This window comes from Kwoniella mangroviensis, assembly GCF_000507465.2.
Source record: "Kwoniella mangroviensis CBS 8507 chromosome 1 map unlocalized Ctg02, whole genome shotgun sequence".
Classification (NCBI taxonomy): domain Eukaryota; kingdom Fungi; phylum Basidiomycota; class Tremellomycetes; order Tremellales; family Cryptococcaceae; genus Kwoniella; species Kwoniella mangrovensis.
The window spans coordinates 1,098,145-1,114,106 of NW_027062534.1; the positions used below are offsets into that span (position 1 = coordinate 1,098,145).

Consider the following 15,962-nt stretch of genomic DNA (forward strand, 5'->3'; position numbering starts at 1 on the left):
CCGGTCGATATGGAAATGATATATATAGATGTGAACTTGATGATCGAAAGGGGTTTTATCCCCTTTTTCTTTCTCTTTCTCTTTTCTCTTTTCTTCTAATCAGGACCAATCAATCGTATAATATATGATGACAACAGAGAAATATATGACAAAGACGAACAACAATCTCGATAGTAGTAATGCTGAGAAAGGGATCTCTCGAGCCGATACGGGAGCGACAGCTACATCCCAATCACTACCGTTCAAACCTCATACAGCTCCATCACAAAAAGTCCTAGATGCCCTTGGAGCGAATGCCAACAAAGGTTTATCGGAATCTGATGTACAGAAGAGATTAGAACAACATGGACCAAACAGGTTGAAACCACCCAAGAAGCCCAGTATTTTCAATATCGTACTTCGACAGATCGGGAATGCCATGACGGTCATTTTGAGTGAGTACCTTTGGACGCTTATGGATCAATCTCTTAGATTTGTTTCACAAAGGCGGAATTTATCACCAGATCAGCGTTTGCCAAACTGACCACACATCTCATGAACTGTATAGTCGCTGCGATGGCGGTCTCATTTGGTACAATGGATTGGATCAGTGGTGGTGTTATTGGTGCTTTAGTCGTATTGAATGTCACCGTAGGAACATACACGGAATGGCAAGCTGAAAAGGTGAGTAAGCATTATCCAAAGTGTTCAAAAATTCGTACTGACCATGGAATTCCTCAAATATAGACGGTAGCAAATCTTGAATCGGTTGGTGCACCCCAAGCTACTGTTGTCCGATCTTCAGATGGCCGAGAGAGTACAACCAAGGTGATCGCCGTTGAAGAAGTGGTTCCCGGTGATTTGGTTCTGCTCAAGAATGGTGATATCGTTCCTGCCGATGGTCGAGTACTTGAAGGTCATTGTAGTAATTTGGAATGTGATGAAGCTTTCTTGACGGGTGAATCTCTGCCTGTGGCTAAACAATCGGATCCTGTCGACGAAGAGGATTGTCCCGTTGGGTCAGTAAATCTATCTAGTCTTACAAAAGACCAGATGCTGACTTGAACATATAGTGATCGGCTCAGTATGGTCTTCTCTGGTGCCCAAGTCACAAAAGGAAGAGCCCGAGTAGTTATCACCACGACGGGTATGAATACCGAAATTGGCAAAATCGCTCAAGCCCTCGAATCAAAGGCCAAGAAGACCGATACCGGATTTGCAGCTTACTGGTATAAATTCAAAGTCATTATGGGTGTCGCCGAGACCACGCCATTGCAAATCAAGTAAGTCATACCTGTCAATAATTTGCTGATTGATACTGATTTATCGATTCATAGACTGAATAAACTCGCTTATTTCCTCCTCGGATGTGCAATCCTCATCGCTATCATCGTCGTCGCTTCAACCGGATTCAAAAATGTCCCCCTATCTGTCGCCACATACGCTGTAGCTGCTGCTGTATCAATTTTACCTGCTTCTCTGATCGCTGTAGTCAGTCTGACGCTAGCTCGGGCATCGACCGATCTTGCTAACCGAAACGCACTGGTGAGGCGAATGGATGCGATCGAAGCTTTGGCTGGCGTGGAAAACGTCTGTTCTGACAAAGTAAGTTTCAACCGGTCAGTTTCGAGCATGAAAGTATATCGTTCTAATGAACTTCGAACCATTCTTAGACCGGTACACTTACTGTTGGCCGAATGGTCGTTCGAAAATTCTGGGTTCCCGCACTTGATCCACGAGCCAACGAATCTGCACCAATCAATACTCGACGAGGCCAAGCCTACTCGTTCGAAACTGGTTCTGACCCCTTCTATCCTCGAGGCGAAATTCGATCCGACCGCGAAGAGATTTCACCCGGTGGCGCAGTCCTTGACCTGAAGCGAAAACCCCAAAAACAGCTTTCCGGAGACTCTACACCTGAAAACGATCCTGACAGTCAAGAACTCGATTTGCAAGAACAAGTCATCCTGGTGGACGAACTGGAATTAGGGCTCAAAAATTTAGCCCTTTGCGCGTCACTGTGCAATCAAGCTACTCTATCTCGACCAGCGGACAACGAGAGTAATTGGGAAGCCAACGGAGATCCAACGGAAATCGCTTTACAAGTTGCAGCTCATAAATTAGGGCATGGTAAACCTTTCTTAACCCATTCTAGACCCCATCCTCAGCGAGCCGAATCAGTCCGATCGGGACATAGTGGTCGACCTCCCATCGCAGGCTCAAGAGGACACTACGAGCAAATCATCGAACACCCTTTCGATTCTACCGTCAAACGAATGTCAATCGCCTACCGATTCGTTCCGGATGATAATAAGGAAGCTCACGTACAATGCTTCCTTAAAGGTGCCGTTGAGCGAGTATTTGAGCTTTGTACTACGGTACACGGTGAACCTTTGACAGACGAACGAAAGAAAGATATCATGGTTAAAGTCGATGCTTTGGCTGCCCAAGGTCTTAGAGTCTTAGCATTGTGCGGTAGAAGATTACCATCCGGATCTGCCGATGAAGTCAAAGCGATGCCTAGAGACCAATTCGAAAATGATTTCGCCTTCTTAGGTTTGGCTGGTATCTTCGATCCCCCAAGAAAGGAATCTCCAGGTGCCGTTGCGGATTGCCTTCGGGCTGGTATCACACCGAGAATGTTGACAGGTGATCATCCTGCTACTGCTACTGCCATTGCACTCAACATTGGGATTTTGGAAAAGGCTTACTCCAAGGAAGCCGTAATGACCGGTCAACAGTTCGATGCGCTAAGCGACGAAGAGGTCGACAAATTGCCTGAACTACCTTTGGTCGTCGCTAGATGTGCTCCGGAGACTAAGGTGAGTTGGGAGTCCTTTATCTGTATGGTAGCTAAGACTGAGACTGGGACTGAGACTGATGTTCGTCTTATGATAAAAAGGTCCGAATGGTAGATGCTATTCACCGAAGAGGCCAGAAGACTGTAATGACCGGAGACGGAGTGAACGATTCTCCCGCGTTGAAACGGGCAGACGTTGGCGTGGGAATGGGAACCGGATCGGACGTCGCCAAACAATCCTCAAGAATCGTTCTGAGTGATGATAATTTCAGTACAATCATTCGAGCTATCCGAAAAGGACGATCAGTCTTCAAAAACTTGGCTAAATTCTTGCTTTATCTCTTAACTGGTAACGTGTCCGAAATAATCGTACTCTTGATCGGCTTGGCATTCAAAGATGAGAACGGGCAATCTGTATTCCCCCTCTCTGCCGTTGCTGCATTATGGATCAACACACTTGCAGCTGGACCACCAGCTTTGGCACTTGGGCTGGAACCTACTGCTGCGGATGCGATGGATCAACCGCCTACGTCTTTCCATCAAATTTTCACTCTTGAATTCTACGTTGATCTAGTGTTCTATGGAGTTTTGATGGGCTCTTTGGCTTTGGTCAATTTCGTGATTGTCCTTTGGGGTTACTTCCCAGTGAGTACAATCGGTAAGAGAAAAGAAGGACCATACTGATTATCTGTTATCGAATTGAATAGGGAGACCTGGGTAGATATTGTAATGAAGGTGATTCTGAAATCTGCGATCCTGTGTTTCAAGCCCGAGCGACATGTTTCTCAACTTTGGTCATCATCTTGATGATTCACGGATTGGAATGCAAACATTTCAGTAAAAGTATCATGCAAGTTGACTTGAAAGATAACAAGGTCTTGCTCTGGTCTGTATTCGTTCTGGCCCTCGGTACAGTAAGTTATCCTCATCTGCATTGGCAACAGCCAAACATGATAATATCTATGCTGAATGATATTGTACATTTGTAGTTCCCCGTGGTCTACATCCCAGTGATCAACAATAAAGTATTTTTACACGGCGCTTTGAAATGGGAATGGGGTATTGTTGTGAGTACTATCCGATTTACAGCTACAGCTTGACCTTTTTCATGCCTCTTGCTTATACGGCACGGTTATGATTTTATCAGTTCGGAATGATCTTCGTCTATTTAGGATGTACAGAGTTTTACAAATGGTGTAAGAGGATTTACTTCAGGAGAACCCAAGTCCCCGCACCCTCTAGAGGGCCATCCGATAAGACTTTAAAGATGGAGACCACCATTGCTCCTGTTTAGGTTTAGGTTGAATGATATGTCAGGAGGATGCGATGTGGGATTTCATGTAGTGAATATGCAAATGGATATCTACAAGTAAATAATCATTAATTGAAATGCATTGAACAATTGGATTATATGAGTGTACTTTTGATTTTGACATGGTTGTACGAGTAGTGAGATCATCGGGAGACCACGGTTATCGGTTACAACGCCAACCTTATCTCGTTGATCGTGATCATCTTTATTCCTTTCCTCTCTCTATTCTGTGACATTTCTACCTTTCCACAGGTATCGTGAGGTGATCCTATCTACCATCATCATGTCCTCCTCGCCACCCTTACATCCATCTACCACCCACTATGAGGACGAACCCCAACCTCCACCACCTATGACACCCCTCGACCCACCTGACGTCCCCGCTATACTACGTTCCAAACGATCTTGGAAACGACAGATACTATCTTTGGACTTACCTCGGCCACTTCAAATAGCCTTGACATGCTTTAGTATAGCTGTCAGCGCAGTGACTGCCAATGGGGTATATTGCTGGGGGACCTACGGACCTGTAGTGGCCAAGTTATTGGAATTGGATGGTACACAGGCTCAAACGATTGTAGTAGGGTATGTCATAATCACCATCTTTCCCTCATTTGACTGACTATTAAGAATGCTGACGATGAGAGTATGTAGAGGTATACTGGGTGTATATCTCTGTGCAGCTCCACTGGGAGCATTGACCGATAAACATGGTCCGAGAACGTATGTCCTCTTTCTCCCTTTTAATGTTAGAAACAAGTAAGGTAAGCTGATGAAGTATATAGTGGTTCTCTTGTATCTGCCTGTCTTGGTGTAATAGGCTATCAATCTTTCTCAGAGATACTCAGGAAAGCTACGCCCGATACTCCCTTCGTTCACTTGCTTCTCACAGCAGCATATTTTTTAGTTGGTGCAGCTACTGTTGGATCATACTTCGCAGCTTTGACTTGTGGTAAGTACCTGGGCTCTCTTCTGGTTTTGGTTGACGTTCGGAATATCTCCAATATTGTCTCAAGAACTTTATGTTTTGACTTGACAAGAAGCTGACCCGCACGTCATTCCCTATTCCCTATAGCATCTTTATCATTCCCGTCTCATCCTACACTAGCTCTTTCCCTCCCACTATCACTTATCGGTCTGTCAGCTCTAGTCCTCTCGTCATTCTCCTCATTACCCATATTCCAAGCTGAAGGCTCAACAGACCTGGATCCAGCTAGATTCTTAGCTTTCTTGGGGATACTCACACCTTCAATCAACGTTTTTGGATGGTTATGTATGAAAGTTATACCCCAACCTGAGTTATTTGGCGAAATCAAATTACCTGAAGATATCGAATCTCGTCAACACGCAGATGATTACGACGAGGGCGATGATAGTGATAGTGGTAGTGATCTAGGAGAGATGAGCGAGAGTATAGGACAGCTCTTGAGATTGGACGAGAGGACACCAATGTTGATTGGTGGTATTGAAGCTGCTTGGGAAGAGGTAGAGATGATGGAACAAGGTAAAGATAGTTGGACGGCGAAAGATTTGGTTTTGGACTATAAAGGATTTTGGACCTTTGGGTTATTATTGGCTTTGATCATTGGTCCTGTGAGCGATCTCATACTAGATCTGTCAATTTGTATCAGAATGCTGACTGTTACCTGTGGATCATGTTGGTAGGGAGAAATGGTGGTAGCTTCAGTTGGATCAATCATAACATCTCTCTTACCACCCACATCACTCAATCCTTCTTCTCTGATCGTCAACCTAGTCACAACGACCGACCAGAGTCCATTGGCATTACGAAACAAACATGTTTTCCTCTTATCGCTCACCTCAACCTTGTCACGTCTGATCACGGGTGTCCTAGCAGATTACTTAGCACCCCCTCTCACTGCTACGCCCAATCCTGCTCATCGACGAGATCCCACTCAACCTTCGCATTTGTTCATCAGGAAAAGACCTGTAAGGTTGAGCAGATCTGCGTTCGCTGCGATAGCAGGATCGACGCTGGGATTGGTGTTCGCTTGGTCTGCGGGTTATCTGAGTGGTAAGGGTGAAGATCTCAGTGTGTTGAGTGGTGGGACGGGAGCGATGTACGGTGCGATATTTACACTTGTCGTGGGTTATCTATCGATCAATCGAAGCCCAGGAGTGAGACTGCTAATGATATATTTTGTTCATGCACGATAGCCCGCTATCGTATCACATCATTACGGACCGACGAATTTCGGTTTAGCATGGGGTATGATCTCTTATTTTGCTGCTTTGGGTTCAGTCGTATATTCGGTAAGTACGATCGCTTTCTTCTTATCACTCGTCGTATGATTCATGATCTTCAGCGTGCTCTGATTTGCTTATGATCACACAAATAGTACCTGTACGCATACCTGTCTGTACCCGAATCTGGAAACCCTTCAGACCAATGCTATGGCCCCCACTGTTTCAAGAAAACATTCGTGGTATGTGCGATCAGTTGTTTCGTAGGTGCGGTTGGGGTAGTTGTGTTGGGTAGAAAATGGAAAGTGTAAGAGAGAATGATAGTGATTTTGGCCTTATTGGAGTGATCTCATGAAGATTTGGGCAGCCAGCAATCATGTGCGAGTGAGAGGGGATTAGTGGAAGAGGTCAGATTGAATGTATTGGTTTGAATCTGTTGTTTTTATACGCATATGTATCGTCAAAATTAGAATCTTCACTATCATCGCATCAGTATCGCTAAGTCACCTTAAAATTCATGACCGGATTGACATGTAATCATCAACCCAAATTCCCGGATTATCGAGACGGGGGTCATGCGCTCAATCATCTGAGCAGGGATACGATCTCACCTAACACTGCACATGTCACAATCATGAGATGAACCATTATATCAATGCATACTACCCTCTGCATTCCTACTACTAAACAGTCAAACTCGCCCTTAACCTGTTCAAACCCCTCTTCAACTCATATGGGTTATCTCCACTTGACGATTTCAACTCCATGAACAATTCATCTGACTGGTTCTCCGACGTTAAACCTTTCTTGACCAATAGCTCGTACATCCCTGATATCTCCACATCAGACATTTTGTAGGGTACTTCGATTTTTTGGAGGTTCGAAGAGGCGTGGGAGAGATGGTATGGATCGAGTTGAGTGTATGGTGTGAGCGGCTGAGTGGATGACAGGGTGAGACCTTGGATGAGGGATGGAGAAGGAAGGTTGGTTGGGTCAGATAGGGAAAGGGAAGAAAGGGTGGTTCCTTTGGCCTGAAATATTGGACACAACAGATCAGCTAAGAAGACGAACAAGCCGATGGCCCTGAGAAACCCACAAATGATCTCCTACCAGATATGAAATCTAAAGCTAATCTAGGTGCTGATAAGTGGTATGGTTCGATAGGTGTGTAGTCGGGAGTGCGATATTTGGAGGTGGTGAATAACGTCTGAGCTTCGTCGATTGCCCAAAGAACAGGGTACCTGGAGAGCCAAGAAGACAAGCTTAATCAGTACTGCATTGATACTTTTACTGATGTTCATCGATGTGAATGGGAAAGCTCCACTCACTGAGTCTGCTGTTCCAAAACACCCATGACAGCATCCAAAGCCTGCGTTGCAACTCTATCATCTTTGCTTCCCACCGAGACTAATTCGGATAATTTGGATCCTTTGGCTGCGGTCTTGCCTTGAGGTAGATCTATGTCGGCAGTGAGCTTGATGGAATCCAATTTATCCTTGTTGTTCGATAATAAAGTCGATAAGATCTGTTGAGATGCCTGCCATTGGTTGAATGTCTGGGTGGAGGAGTCGTAGATGTAATGCGAAGATGAGTTGGTCCATTCAGTAGCTGCGCAAGGAATAAAAGCATAAGTTGATTATTCTCAACCGGAATCGGATGTCCTTTCAACGAGCAACTTACCCTTTGGATTGAATAGGACTATCCACCCGCTCTCTAAAGCGTATGCTACCGACTGGAGCAATAACATGGATTTACCACTACCTCTTTCTCCAGCTGCATTGTATGAGACGGAATTCGTCAGCTGAATGCCTCAGTTGAGGACTCTCGAGGGAGAACAACTCACTCAGGACATATCTGGCATCTTTACTTGATTTCCCTTTATCTCCATCCAGCTGTTTTGAAAGATCTATCGTCAATTGTCGTATCACACTGGCAGGTCCACCATTGGAAGTTAACTATCGATCATAGGGGAAACCCCTGATCAGCTTCACTGTTCTACGCAGACACGATAAAGTTGTTCGCTTACCTCTCTCTCCACTTTCTTTGATAATCCGAATACTTTCAATTTATCGAAACTCGTTTTAGTGAAGGTAGTTGATTTACCGACATTTTCAGATTTGTAGTTACTCTTAAGTAACGATACAACATTATAAGCTAGATTTTTCGTACGGGAATGAAGAAAATTGGTGAACTTACAGGTTGCAATCGCTTTAGATCTGATAGGTCAGGTGGTTGACCGGACATGGAGAATTTCAACGCGATAGTCGCCTATGACAATTTTCAGAATGAAAAATAAGCTGAGGTGATGTGATATGGACACGAACATGTTAGCTTACCTGACCACTTCCTCCACTTCCACCTGACGCTGCGTCTTTCTTCTTCTGGTTGAAACCTTGTTTACCCCCCTTGGATGCAGCTGCGGCTATACATGTCTGATGGGTTAGTCTATGTTTTCTAGCCAAGAAGCGAAGAGAAGGGGGGGAAGAGATACATACCTTTCTTGGGCTTCGCTACTGCCAACACAGGTGCCGAGGTCGATATACCTCTCGATAGAGGTGTCGATGAGAATCTGATGATGGGTCGCATTGTGCTCTGTGTTTATGAGGTGAAGTAAAGTATGATAGATTGCTTTGCTTTTGTAGATGTAGTTGACCTGCAGATTGGTAGATGGATGGTCCTAGTTGTACTCTTGAGATTTCGGATCATTCGTCAGGTCAAAGGTGAAAATGGGATAAATTACGATAAAATGACCTGATCAGATATTCAAAAAATGTTTATCAATTATAGCTTTTGCATGTTGCATGTAACCGGTTCAAAGATTTCAAAAATCAAGATATTTCCATCTCGAATTGATAATATATACATCCTATCACACACTCAGGATCACAATGGCACCCACCAAAACATCAAAAGCCAGCACCAAACCCTACGAGCGACCTGCTTCTTCTTCTTCCTCCTCCGCGAAGGGAAAAGGAAAAGCCAAAGCGACACCTTCGAACGAAGTGAATATAGGTGCTCCGTCCACTCTGGGTCAATCCTCAAGGAAGGGCAAAAAAGCATGGAGGAAAAATATCGATATCACGGTTGAAGAGGGGGCTTTGGAAAGGGGAAGAGAGGAAGAGAGGGTAACTGGGTGAGCTGGAGATTGCTGTAACGGGCTATCTAGCTCAAATTAGCTAACACAATAGATGATTTGACATAGTGGACCGGTTGCTCAGAAATCGAATAATGATCTGTTCACTGTCGATGTTGTCGGCGATATTGAAGGTATGTCTGTTTGTACATTAGCGGTCATTCATGCCAAAGATACCTTGGCTGACAATAACATTGCTTGTCATGTAATAGTCGGAAAAAAGGCAAGAAGAGCCCATAAACCCTTACGATCCCTTTCAATCCTTAACGACAGATCAGCGGTCCCATCGCTAACTTCTAAGCCTTCTACTTCCAACAATAAAACCAAGTCGAAATCTCATATATCTTCAGCTGAGAAAGAACGATTACGTCGAATCGCCAGACGGTCAGCCGTTCATCCAGATGACAGAATCTCCTCAGCCGATATACGTAAGATCGATCCATCCGAATTGACAAAAGACGTATGGACCGAAACTCAGGAAGAAGAAATCGTAGTCAAAGGTGGATTTGGAGAAGAGACTATCATTAAGAAAACCGTCAAAGTACCAACTACGTTAGCTAAAGCACGAGAGATCTATTTGAATAGTCAAGTCGAAAATGGGGTTCATCTCGAGATACCTCAAGGTGGATTATCTTATAACCCCACTTTGGAATCACACCAGTCGCTCATCAACGATGCTTTACAGGAGGAGATTGATCTATTAAAGAGGGAGGAAGAGCAACTGAAAAAGGTGGAGGAGTTGGGAGGGGTAGTGGAGAATAGAAGGAATAATTGGGTTCCATCTGAATTTGCGGAAGGTATGGCGGTCGGTCCAGGTGAACTATCTGACGAAGATGATCAATCGGATGATGAAGAGGGGGGAGAAGTGGTGGTGAAGAAACAGAATAAGAGGAAGACTACAGCACAGAGGAATAAGGCATTAAGGGCCAAGATGGCTCAACAAGCTGTCAAAGCAGAATTGGAAAAAAGAAAATTACATAAATCGGTATCAAGCGTTGCTGCCTATAAGAGGGAATTGGAGAAGAAGATGAAAGAGCAAAAAGAAAAGGAGATAATTGCGAAATTGGCTAAAGAGCAGAAAGCAAAGATGGGTTTACAAGAAGGTGAAAAGATTGGTAAATATAGATTGAATAAGAAGAGAGTAGAAGTTCAATTAGGTGAAGATTTGGCGGAAAGTTTGAGACAAGTCAAAGTGAGTTTGAAGCGAACATTAAAAAAAAAAACCATGATGACCAAGAACCTGAGTTCTACTTTACTTTACTTCTTGATCATTGTCGAACTCTTGATAAATGTACCCGATCCTGATATGTTGTTCCCATTCTGTCGCAGCCCGAAGGTAATCTGTTCAAAGATCGATTCTTGGCTTTACAGAAAAGAGCTTTGATAGAACCTAGAGTACCTGTCTTGTGAGTTTGTCTCTGCAATCTGCTCACGCAGGACTCAGAGCCAAAAAGGAGAGAGTACAGGAAACTGATCTATCGTATTGTGCTTCGATCTGCAGACCTAAGAAGAGAGTAACGAAAATCAAGGAATATGAGAAACACGCGTATAAGAGGTTTGAGTAGGAGCAGGATTGGGAATTATCCTCTTCGTCGTGATCATCATCAGCTTCTTCTTGTTTCTCTGCCGTTTGACCAGGCATTATAGATTTTCCTTTCCCCTGGATTAAACCATTCTTCCACGTCATGCTCCATATCGCATAATTGTATGTACTATAATATATATGATGCATCATATATCTAATTACTCATTACCCAATTCAATACTGAGTGACGCGTCAAGAGATGTAAAACAATATAAGGAAGTACTGTAAAAGATAGCAAGAGAGAAAGAAATATCACAACATATCATGAGGTCAAAAAAACAAACGACACGAAATACGAAACACTATGCGCACAAACTATCATAGATTTCAATTATACTCCACTGCTACTGCCGATCACTGACCGGGTTCATTCCCTATATCACCCAATCCAGGAATATTCACATCCAACCCCGCCAGATAATTAGGATCGTTCAATTGGCTTTCCCAACCGTTCAACAGATCTTGCATCTCCTGACTTAGTTCTATACCCATTGAAGAATCGCCATTGAACAAACTATCAAAATTGAAGTTGTTCTCTTCAATCACTTGTCCATCGGTAGTCCCATCACCATCACCAGTACCAGTACCATTCGCGGATGTATGATGATTGGTATGGGCCAAGGAACTTTCAAACGTAGCTAGGAAAGCTGATATATCCAATTCTTCCAAATTCCCATTATGACCATTCCCATTATGACCATTCCCATGAGTATGACCAGATGTCGATTGACCAAACGGTTGCATCTGATGATGATGCTGCTGCTGCTGTTGATGATCTTGACTGTTATTGGAAGTGATGGGTATAGCAGGTGAAGTACCAAACATTGAATTGTTGTTTGAATTCGAATTCGAAGGTGAAAATCCAAATACTTCTGCACCAAAATCAACATTATCATTCTTACTTGAATTTCTCGTAGATCTCCTTGGACTAGGTGGAGGTGGGTTCCCATGTGATTTGACTTTCTGTCTCTTTCTAGGTGATTCCGGTATTTGATTTTGATTTTGACTTTGACTCTGATTCTGACTCTGTGACTGGGTATGAGTTTGTTGATCTGAATTAGTCCGATTTAATCTCGGTGAAGATCTCAATCCCGACGCTGGACCATCGTTGAGCTCTATGGCATGTTTACGTTTCTCCCCTCCTCCGTTCTGCTGCTGCTGGACAGAAGAAGTGGATGATTGACCAGGCTTGAAAGGTTGAGACCATAATTCAGGAGGACGCATCTTCTTGTATTCATTGAAGTATAGTCCGCAATCTGTTACACCGCAGCACAGTCACAATGATCTCAGTCAGCTGTTTATTCGCCAGTAAGAACTTTGACGAAAAGCCAGCTCACCATCGCACACTTTCCTGGGCGTACCATCTTTCATCTTCTTAACTCTCCAACAAGCACTAACCATTGTCCCACAATTACAACATCCATCTTGGTTATTCTGCCCCTGTTGGGCACTTCTCGTTGACCTTTGGGGAGTAGGTAGAGGAGTGGGCGTCGTGGCTTCGGGACTATCCTCTTTCTCCTTATCTTTGTCGTTCGCAGTCGATCTCTTTGCCCCGTTCGCATGAGCATTGGAAGTAGGCGATCTGTTAGCCCCCGTTATATTCCTCAGAGCAGTTAGGGCATTTGAGTTTGACGGTACGGCTTTCAACAAGTTCCTCAATACTGGATTAGAAGCTAGATGTCTTGCTAATTCGGGGGACATCATACCGTCCGCACGAAGGAGGGCATGTAATTTGTGTCGGGATGGTGTAGATGGTGGAGGTGATTTGGATCGAGGGACGGGTGGAGGAGTAACTTCACGATTACGCGATGGTCCTGCTTCAGCTTGCTGCTGGGGAGGAGCAGGTGGAGGGGGTCTTGATTCACCGATAGAGGACGATGGTCGACTTGAAGGTATGTTGGAATTTGAACTTGACGGTAAAGGGGGTAACGAAGAGGGTGGTATGGAAGATGAAGAAGGTCGATGAGAAAGCGAAGAAGAAGGTCTAGAGGATTGTCCTGACTGCTGCTGCTGCTGTGCTGGTACAGGTGTAGGTTGAGCAATGGGTGGAGGACGTATGGTAGCGGTAGAAGAGGCTGATGGACCGGGCTGTTGAGGTGTGGAATTGACGTTTGGTGTTCTGTTGATGGTGCTATTGATCAAAGGTGATGATCTTGCTGGTGTACTTCCACCACCGATCGTGGTATTTCCTCTTATTGGTGATGAAGCTGATATCGAAGTTGATTTTCCTTTTGATAACATTTCTTCGAATTCTTTTCGATTTTGAAACTCAATTTTACCATCTGGATTCAACTGTCTAAGACTTATTCCAACTTCCAATCCCCATCCTTTCCCATCCGAATCTTCTCCATCTGTACCTCCACCATTCGAGTTGGCCATAGCCATCAATCCTTCTAGACCGCCCTCTGGAGCGAAATGGATCGAGGAGAACTCGTACTCCCTGACTAATCTTCCCTTTATCAGAGTTGACCCATTTCCATTTTCAGATAATACCCATGAGAGGAAACCCCTGCCTACCCATGAGGAAGTAGATGAGGAAGGGTGTTCGGAGGGTGACGAGGGGAATGCGCGAGATGAGGATGAAATGGAAGGTCTACGGACAGTAGGATCGAGGTTGTAGACGCTGAAATCGAGCGAGGTTGTGTTGGGGATGCATTCGGGGCTGAAGAGAATGGTATGATCAGGTCAGCATGAGAGTTTGCAATATCGGTATCAGGGTATCTTCTTCATTCAGAGTACTGGTTGTAAACTTCGAGGAAAGAAGGACTGTCGCTCACCTCGCATAACATATTCCCCTAGCAATGGCTTTCAACGTACAACTCCCTACTAAACCTTGACCTTGCTCCTCAGATGTCGCATAACTCGGCGAAGAAGGATGGACGTATACATCTTGACGATCGTGGAGTACAGTGAGGTAGGACTGGGATGAGGTATCTATACTGTATAGTACTTTGACTAATGAGGTGGATCGAGTGCGATGAATTTTTGTTTTTGTTGACGCGTCGAGAGGAGGCAAGGAAAGAAGTTTTTATATAGACAGGAAGTCAGCAACGATCTCATGCAGATCAGAGAAGAAAGCAAGGTACAGAGGGGGACATACCTGGTAGCTGATGTATCTTGCCTGGCGAGGGAGGCATTGTTGATGATGAGTACTGTGATAGATGTAGATGTAGATGGAATGGACAGTAAATGAAAAATGTTTATTTATCTGTTTGTTGGAATTCCTAACCTACCCTACCATCGAAGACGGGACCAAATCCAAATTCATCTGAATATGGTAGGTAGTATGACATCAGACTACTTACTGTTACTACCTGTATACCACGGACAACACGAAATCCCATTACCGGATCTACATCTGCATATCCTCATTCTGCCAGATCAACAACCATAACCAGCATAAGCAGATCATCCTATATGCTAGACACAACATGTACCCACCATCCTCATCTTCTGCCCCATATCTCCGACTCAAAACACCCAGATTCTCACATAACAATCTCGCCTTTTCACCATACCTCGAAAACAGATTCGCCCTGGCTTCAGGATCCAATTTCGGTCTGGTAGGTAATGGACGAGTCCATATCGTCGATATAGATCCGAACGCTCCTGGAGGGTCGGGACTGAGGTTGGTGAGGTACTTTGAGACTAGAGATTGTGTATTTGATGTGGCGTGGAACGAACAGCATGAGTGAGTTTGCTACGTATTGGTTGATGTTTGGATCAGAACTGATGTGTGAGGATGTTGGATAAGGAAAGAAATCATATTGTAGCTGGGTGTGGGAATGGAGCTATCAAGATGTTCGATGTGACTTTGGAGGTGAGCCTGAGTTCAAGCTTCTCACAACCAGAGATGGGATCGTAGTGACTTATGTTATATTATGCTACGGTGTAGGGTCTACCCATCCAATCATGGCATGAACATTCCTCCGAGATCATGTCTATCGAATGGAACAACCTAAACAAAGATCAATTCATAACCAGCTCATGGGATTCGACGGTGAAAATCGTACGTTTCCCTCTCATCTCTTAGCCCCAGACAGTCAAATAACCATTTTGAAACTTGACACAAATAGTGGACATCCAATCGAACTACTTGCCTTATCACACTTCCCTCATCCAAGCCTCAACAGCTATACAACGCTACATTTTCTCCCCATACTCCCAATATAGTGATGAGCTGCGGTGCAAATGGTTTCATAGACATATGGGATCTGCGAATGGGACAGGGAATTAAATCACCTACATTATCAATTTCGAATTCTTCATCTGGTTCGGGACAGATGGAAGAAGTATTATATTGCGATTGGAATAAATACGATTCATCCCTTATAGCATCAGCTTCTAAAGACGGTACGATCAATGTTCACGATCTACGATCGGCAGGACGACAGGGCAGTGCGAAAGTGGTGGGGAGGCATGATTTAGCAGCTAGGAAGGTGTTTTGGGATCCGCATAGAAGAGAGGGACTGGCTAGTTCTGGGTACGATATGACTTGTAGAGTGTGAGTAACACAGCTTGAGCTTGAACGAGAACCAGACCGCCACATTGTCGAAAACAGACTGGTGCTGATTACAAATGATCGGTCATAGATGGAATATCAATCAATCCACTCCATCGCCTATACATGTCCATTCCAATCATACCGAGTTTGTCATGGCTCTAGGTTGGTCATTGTTTGATCCTGGTCTGTTGGCTAGTGCAGCATGGGACGAGGAAGTGCACCTGTATAGGGTGTAGCGGTGTAGTGAGTGGTATAGAGATCAGATTGTGCTTCTATATGCATTGATGAAGAGGGAGAGAAGAATGGATCGAACCATGTCATCGATTTTATATGATCAGAATGACTGCTGTTTCTAGTTGTACTTTGATAGACTTTGATGTATAACGATGACAAAAAAATCTCAGATCTGAAAACGCAATAACTGATCAAACGGTCCTTGCGATA

At 44.3% G+C, this 15,962-nt stretch overlaps 6 protein-coding genes across 6 annotated transcripts; 4 read left to right on the forward strand and 2 right to left on the reverse strand.

The window, feature by feature from the left end:
* Positions 1-127: 127 nt before the first annotated feature.
* Positions 128-4,073, forward strand: I203_105514 (potassium/sodium efflux P-type ATPase, fungal-type; the record flags this gene model as incomplete). The annotated part of the gene is made up of 10 exons (XM_065517795.1): positions 128-434; positions 548-663; positions 727-998; positions 1,053-1,262; positions 1,317-1,584; positions 1,653-2,801; positions 2,882-3,424; positions 3,487-3,693; positions 3,769-3,846; positions 3,927-4,073. The coding sequence occupies 10 exons, from the start codon at positions 128-130 to the stop codon at positions 4,071-4,073; spliced, it is 3,297 nt and encodes a 1,098-aa protein (XP_065373099.1).
* A 301-nt stretch (positions 4,074-4,374) lies between these two features.
* I203_105515 (uncharacterized protein) lies at positions 4,375-6,607 on the forward strand (the record flags this gene model as incomplete). Its single annotated transcript, XM_019144672.1, has 7 exons — positions 4,375-4,676; positions 4,746-4,814; positions 4,877-5,043; positions 5,167-5,684; positions 5,757-6,197; positions 6,270-6,365; positions 6,452-6,607. The coding sequence occupies 7 exons, from the start codon at positions 4,375-4,377 to the stop codon at positions 6,605-6,607; spliced, it is 1,749 nt and encodes a 582-aa protein (XP_019006007.1).
* A 372-nt stretch (positions 6,608-6,979) lies between these two features.
* On the reverse strand, positions 6,980-8,882 carry I203_105516 (mitochondrial 37S ribosomal protein mS29; the record flags this gene model as incomplete). The annotated part of the gene is made up of 9 exons (XM_019144673.1): positions 6,980-7,327; positions 7,393-7,537; positions 7,625-7,904; positions 7,977-8,069; positions 8,140-8,251; positions 8,323-8,424; positions 8,493-8,564; positions 8,633-8,718; positions 8,792-8,882. The coding sequence occupies 9 exons, from the start codon at positions 8,880-8,882 to the stop codon at positions 6,980-6,982; spliced, it is 1,329 nt and encodes a 442-aa protein (XP_019006008.1).
* Positions 8,883-9,184: 302 nt separating this feature from the next.
* Positions 9,185-10,994, forward strand: I203_105517 (uncharacterized protein; the record flags this gene model as incomplete). The annotated part of the gene is made up of 5 exons (XM_019144674.1): positions 9,185-9,429; positions 9,499-9,563; positions 9,642-10,621; positions 10,759-10,835; positions 10,931-10,994. 5 exons carry the CDS (start codon positions 9,185-9,187, stop codon positions 10,992-10,994), a joined length of 1,431 nt encoding a protein of 476 aa, XP_019006009.1.
* A 374-nt stretch (positions 10,995-11,368) lies between these two features.
* Positions 11,369-14,151, reverse strand: I203_105518 (uncharacterized protein; the record flags this gene model as incomplete). Its single annotated transcript, XM_019144675.1, has 4 exons — positions 11,369-12,270; positions 12,352-13,676; positions 13,792-13,969; positions 14,115-14,151. 4 exons carry the CDS (start codon positions 14,149-14,151, stop codon positions 11,369-11,371), a joined length of 2,442 nt encoding a protein of 813 aa, XP_019006010.1.
* Positions 14,152-14,445: 294 nt separating this feature from the next.
* On the forward strand, positions 14,446-15,754 carry I203_105519 (uncharacterized protein; the record flags this gene model as incomplete). Its single annotated transcript, XM_019144676.1, has 5 exons — positions 14,446-14,705; positions 14,774-14,834; positions 14,910-15,023; positions 15,091-15,518; positions 15,607-15,754. The coding sequence occupies 5 exons, from the start codon at positions 14,446-14,448 to the stop codon at positions 15,752-15,754; spliced, it is 1,011 nt and encodes a 336-aa protein (XP_019006011.1).
* Positions 15,755-15,962: the final 208 nt, after the last annotated feature.